We start from the raw sequence: 5,878 nt of genomic DNA, 5'->3' as shown, positions 1-5,878 counted from the left end.
GCCCCGGTCGGCCCCGCCCACCCCGGCGCCCCCCGCCCATTGGCCGCGGCGGCCCTCCCCCGAGGACTGCTGGGAGATGTAGTCCGCGCACACGTCCCGCCGGGCAAATTCCTCGCGAGAGGAGGGAGGGGCGGCGCCTCGCCCGGGCGCACTATTGGCCGTAAGCCCTGGGGTTTCCTGGGAAACGCGCGGGGGGCGGGGCCATCTGCCGGCCACCCCCCCCCGCGGCGGCTGCTGGCGGGGACCGCGCACCCCCGGCAGCCCCGGGCCCGCGGCGGCCTCCGCGTCCCTCACCGCCCGCCCCGCCGCCGGGCCAGCCCCGTCCCCTCTCCCGCCCGCGGGCCCCGCTGCCTGCGCCTCCCGCCGGTGCCGCAGGCAGGGCCGCTCTGCCCGGCCGCCCCTGCCCCTGCCCTGCCCGCGCCCCCTTCACCCTCGCGTTTCCCATTTCTCCCTGCGCAGGGGGCAGCGCGTGCTGCCAGCACCACGGCACAACACGTGCGTGCGTGGAAATCATTCTGCCGACGCGTCCCGGTGAGAGATCTGCTGCTCGCTGCTGCTTTCTAAATCAAAGCATGTGAAGAAGCACCCTGAAGTCAGGGAGAGCGCAAGGCACTGCGAAAAAGCTGAGCAGATCGGGGCTGGCCCTCTGAGATGTAAAGTTTCGCCGGTGTGCGCCTGCTGCGTTCAGAGAAATGGAACTTTGTAAACGAACAGATTGCATCAATGAATACCTGACTCCAACACCCCTGTTGTCTCTGGCGTAAATATTTGCAACTAACTGGGACAGAGGTGAAAAAATAAATAAATAATAAAAAAACCCTGGTAACAACGCACATTGCAACCCTGAGACGCCACCGGTCCAGGGCTGCCTCATGTTTGATTACGCGCACCTCAGAACACCACTATTTTCCATGACGTTGTTGTCATTTAGGTCCTTACGTCTTGAGGCTCAGAGATCAAGTCAGATAGACAACTGTCGTTTTCAGAGTTTTAGTCATATTTTTAAATAAAAGCAGAAAGAAAACCTTGTAATTACAGAATCACCTTTGAGTAATCCCTAACGTTGCCTTGCAAACCCTTCAGGTCTGTATTGTGAACAACCCTGCGGACAGCTGCTGAGGAAGCTTTGGGCACGGAGAGCGGCTGGGTTCACTTCGGAGGGATGCTGCTCTTTGGGGTGACCATTGACCAGGACTTGAGACCTGTCCTGTGGCTTAACTCTTGGGACACTGCCCTTACCCCTGTCAGAGTCACTTTGCCTGGCTGGACGCCCAGCTTTATTCTGGCTCAACACCTCTCGAACGAGATGTGCAGTTCTGTTCCCCCGACCCCGGGGCTCAGAAACACCACAGTAACGCAGGAGAACGTTCAGAGGACGTGACAAGGACAACCGGACACCGAGCACCTGAAGAATGGGTACATGGAGTCGGCATCTTCGGGCTGCAAAAGGGACAGTTCAGAGGGATTTCTGGGGGAAGAGCTGTAAAATCATAAATGGCGCAGAGAAGATGAATAAAGAACAACTGTTCTGTATCTGCCATATGCTGGTTTCACTTCCCCTCGTATTTACACTGTAAACAAATGAGCAAGTGAAAGAAGCTGCGCTTTGCACAGGGCGGCTAAGTTGTGGGGCTCTTTCCAAGAGGCCAGGGTGCCCACGAGACCCGTGAACGGAAGAAACGGCATTGGTTCCACCTTTGCCTCCGGAGTTACCTACTTCTCAAACTGAGACTGCCCAAATGTTCTGGAAAAATCACCGCTCTTCGTTTGCCCCCAGCTTCGGCTCTCGCCCGGACGCCCCCCGGCTCCGGTAGGGACGCAGCCGCCGACCGAGCGGCTCCGTGCTGCCCCGGCAGGGCTGTTCTCGCCTTTTATCCTGCGGGTCCCCCCGCTGCCGGGGCGGCAACACGCGTGTGCGGCGGCGGCGAGCCCCGCCGCAAGGCCGCGGAGGGCAGCGGGACTTCAGCGGGGCGGCACCCGGCCCCGCACCGCTTCCCACCCCCCCGCGGGCCGCGGCCGCCGGGACGGGGCTCGCCGCCGAGCACAGCCGAAGACCCGCGGCGGCTCCGGCCGGGCCCCGCTCGCCGCCCCCCGCCGGGCTCGGGCGGTGACAGGCGGCTCGCCCGGGACGTGCCCGCGCCCCGCCTGCCGCCTTACCGGGGCTGCCGCTCCGCGGAGGCGCAGGACGCCAGTAACGCCGCTCTCGTCCTGGCCGCAGCGCGGCGGGACGCGGCGACCCGGCCCCGGCTCCGGGCTGAGGCGGGCTCCGGGCTGGGTGGCGCCAGGAACGGGACCCTGAGGGGCGGGCGAGATGTCCCGCGCCGAGGGGAGAGAACGGAACGGCCGCCCGCCAACACCCCCCCAAGATGGCGGCCAGGTGACGCTCTGGCGCTGCCCCGCTATAACTCTATGGCGGCGCGGCCCCCCTCGCCCGGGAGCGGAAGCGTCGTGCCCGGAAGCGGCGGGAGCGGCACGAGCCGGAAGGGAGCGTGGCGGCCGCTGGCAGGTGCGGTTACCACGGAGACCCGCGCGCGGGGCAGGGGGGTCCCGAGGCCGCCTCCCTCAGGGCGCCTCCGCCGGGTGGGGGGGGCTCGGCGGGCACCGGTGGCGGGGCGGGCTGGGCTGGGCTGGGCTGGGTGGAAGCGGGCGGCCGGTGCGGGGCACCGCTAGGCCGCCGCCCCTGAGCCTGCGGAGAGGAGCGTCGCAGCCCGGCGGCGGTGGCGGGGCCCCTCGGGCGGCCTGTGCGCTCCGCTGGCGTCGGCCCGTCGGCGGCCGTGCGGGCGGGGGGTGACGAGGAGCTTCAGGGGCCGCCCTCGGGGGTTAAACGCCCTTCACCGTTAACGGACAGACATCCCAATTTCAATTTTTTTATTTTTGTTGTCTTTTGAGTCATCAGCGTTGTCTGCGTTGCCGCTGTTCGGTTAGCCGGCCTTGCGTCGGGAGCGTAGCGCCACGGGTAAGGTTTTTGTGAAAGCGCGCTGGATGTTGACTGGTAGCGAGAACAAGTTATTTCTAGTCGAGGCTCTTCAAGCCTGTGAATTAGGAGGGATCAGTTAAACGCCATGTTTTAGTTTCAGTATCCCTAGCACGGCAACAGGATCCCTGTGCTTTAAGAGGCGTGCTTACAGCAGCAGTCCAGGCGTTATCAGTGACCCTTTCCGTTCGCAGTACTCGGTTCACAGATACCTTGCTTCAGCGTCGTGGCCTTGACGCTGGGAGTTGGCGTCTTTGCCCAAGCAGCAGGTCTCTCTTCTTTTGCCCTTCCCTGAAGTGGAGCCTTTTACCCGCTTGCTACCGGGCAGGCTTCACAGTGCATGGCAGAGGTCGGTGCCCTCACGGTCTGCCAGGACCCGTGGCTGTGGGATGATTTATTCCTTTCTCTAAGGCAGGATGTGCAAGTTTCCAGAAGTCAGCTCTATTTTCAACTCAGCAATTGCAGGAAAAATGAGGAAGAAAAATACTTACAAAACAAACGAGGCTTGAAAAATCCACTTTGCAGTGTTATAATTCAGATTGGTTTTTGCTTTGTTACCTTCCACAGAACACAGCTGGATCTCCTCATGTCATTTATGTTCGTTCCCATGCCTCTTACCTCTTCTGTTCTCCATGGTGCATTTTTATTTTTCTTTGAGATACTGGTCTTTCCTTTGTTTTATGGTGGTTATTATTCAGGGCGTGTAGATATTTCTAACCTGCAGGTTTTCAGTTGGCTAAACTGGTGTCGGGTGACAGATGTGTCCTTTTTTTTTTACTGCTCCTATTTCATATAGAAAAAGGCCTTTATTACAGTCTTTCACAGAATGGGAAAACAGGCATGAGAGAGTAGCGTGGGAGCTTTAATCGTAAGAATGCAGTACAGTATATTCATTTGCATGTTCCGAACTACTGTGTATGATTTGCAGTGAATAAGAAGGACCCGATTCTGGGAGGAACCGCAAACCTCGGGTTTTTTTTGTTGCGCTTGGCAGAAGCCAAGGTTTCGCTCCACAAATATTGACCGAGCTTCCTCCTCTGCACAGAGCGAGCGGTAGTTGTAACCGCTCCATGTCATGCGATGCCATCTGTCTGCTTCCCAGGTGCAGTGTGAAACAAATGTCGTGTGCACTTCATATATTATAGCAGGGCATTTCTGGTTTTATTCTGAAAGAAAGGACCTTGAGATACAGAAAGACCAAAGGGTGAGTGATTGCTGGTGAACTTTTAGCTGGAGTAGTGTAAATTTTTAAAGGGAGTACAATGAGGTTGTTTTGTTTATCTCTCTTTATATATATACAGGCAGAGCTATAGCTGCAGATATATAACATGTGTGCAAAGACTATTTTTTTACATTGAGATTGTCATGAAAAAGAGGCACAAGTTAGATCCTGACAGGTTGTCAGGTGTGATATACCTAGAATTCAAGTGGGCTGTTTTTCCATTTGGGGGGCGAATGGCAAATGAGTTATCCAGAAAAATAAGAAGTAAGAGAGTGCCTGGGTGTATATTCTACTCTAGTCAGAGAGGGGGGAAAAAAGCTTGAATTTTTGGAGACTGCAATGGAAAGCTGACAGGAGAATTCAAGTGTTCCATAAGCTTGAGAGTTGTGGGCAAGGAAATTCCACTCAGCTGTGTTATGGTGAATAGGTCAGAGAATATACAGGCATGAAAGTACACATGAAGGACAACAAAGAAATGCCCCCCCCCCCCCCCATTTAATTTCTCATAGTAAGTTGTATCATTTGAGTCTATCTTCATTATTTTGTTCATTTTTCAGCTTCTAAAGTTGGTGGTACTTAGTGCATCCAGGAAATGCTTGTTTCTTCATTCCCCAGAGAAGTCGTCCGCTGTACCCAGCAGAACCTGAAGGGCTGACTAGGGAACCTTAACCTCACCTGGCTCTTCTGACATTGGTTAGTACACCAGCTGATGTATGTGTGCGAATACAAAATGCAACTGTACCTCCCATAAAATGAACAGTGGGTTGGTTTTCCACCTAATTTGAAACATGTGGTTTGTAATTCCTCTTCTTAAAGCAAGTAGTATATGATGTGGGTGTTCCAGAACAGAAGCAAGTTTATTGAAAAGCATAAATGTAGAGGAAACTGGAATTGATTTAGGTTTAGTTGCAGCTCAGGAGTCAGATCTTAAAGTCCTTGTCTCTTTTCATGTTTTCATAGTATTTTTGATTTTGTAAGCCCAGGTGAGACTATGATTATCTCACAGATGCATTACATTAAATGGGCCACTGAATCATAAAATATGCTTTCATATATTTGGATATGTAAGACTCTGTATTTATAACAAGAGACAATGCAAAACTAACTTTTTTCCTTCATCTTTTTTAGGCTTCTTCTATAAAATGGGAATACTTATTGCAGTTCTTGGAATCTGGTTCAGCTCTTCGCTTGTAAAAGGAGATTCTAAGGCTGTGACAACATCTCTAACTACAAAGTGGTCTTCAACTCCTTTATTACTTGAAACAAGGTAAGTGCACTGTGATTTTTCATTGACAAATCAGAATATGTTTAGATGATAAAGTGACGTGTTCTCTTTTTCATTTGTTTTGTGGTGCTTTGGATTCTGGTCATTACTAATTCATTGGCAGTAATAACACTTAATTGGACGTCATCGTTGCTGTGCTTGGGGAGATGGGATGAAGTTTTTAAAGGAGATAGTAGTAGTTTTTTGCGTGATAAATTCTTTCATTGTGCATTAGAACAAACATTAATAACAATGAATAATTCCATAGTGAGTATTTTTTGCCTCATGAGGTTTTACTCAAAGCAGAGGTTTAGCATGGTCTTGTAAGATTCCATAGTAAAATATTTTTGACTTCAATGATGACTGTAGGTTTTGATACATATCTGTTGCTCGTGTATGTTTAGTTCAGTTAAGCTTG

The 5,878-nt window shown here is 53.3% G+C and overlaps 1 protein-coding gene and 1 long non-coding RNA gene across 7 annotated transcripts in view; one reads left to right on the top strand and one right to left on the bottom strand.

Moving 5' to 3' along the window:
- Positions 1-976: 976 nt before the first annotated feature.
- On the bottom strand, positions 977-2,283 carry LOC148050865 (uncharacterized). Its single transcript, XR_015700278.1, has 2 exons — positions 2,158-2,283; positions 977-1,440 (listed from the first exon to the last, which is right to left on the bottom strand). It is a non-coding gene; the product is annotated as an uncharacterized LOC148050865 (long non-coding RNA).
- Positions 1,434-5,878, top strand: part of UGGT1 (UDP-glucose glycoprotein glucosyltransferase 1) — a 51,278-nt gene continuing 46,833 nt past the window's right edge. For 2 of the 6 annotated variants that reach the window (XM_087738461.1, XM_087738455.1), the window contains exons 1-3: positions 1,434-2,506; positions 4,754-4,889; positions 5,325-5,463. In XM_087738461.1, coding sequence (XP_087594587.1) covers positions 5,339-5,463 — 125 coding nt within the window. In that variant the 5' untranslated portion in view covers positions 1,434-2,506; positions 4,754-4,889; positions 5,325-5,338. Of the gene's footprint in view, positions 2,507-2,889; positions 2,957-4,076; positions 4,179-4,753; positions 4,890-5,324; positions 5,464-5,878 lie in introns of those variants that run through there. The other 4 variants (XM_087738458.1, XM_087738457.1, XM_087738460.1 and 1 more) reach the window with 4 other exon arrangements.

This window comes from Nipponia nippon, unplaced genomic scaffold (assembly GCF_047370975.1).
Source record: "Nipponia nippon isolate SJK-2023a ecotype South Korea unplaced genomic scaffold, ASM4737097v1 scaffold_7, whole genome shotgun sequence".
Lineage (NCBI taxonomy): Eukaryota > Metazoa > Chordata > Aves > Pelecaniformes > Threskiornithidae > Nipponia > Nipponia nippon.
Note: the sequence above shows the minus strand (reverse complement) of the source record. Positions and strands in the feature narration are given on the sequence as shown.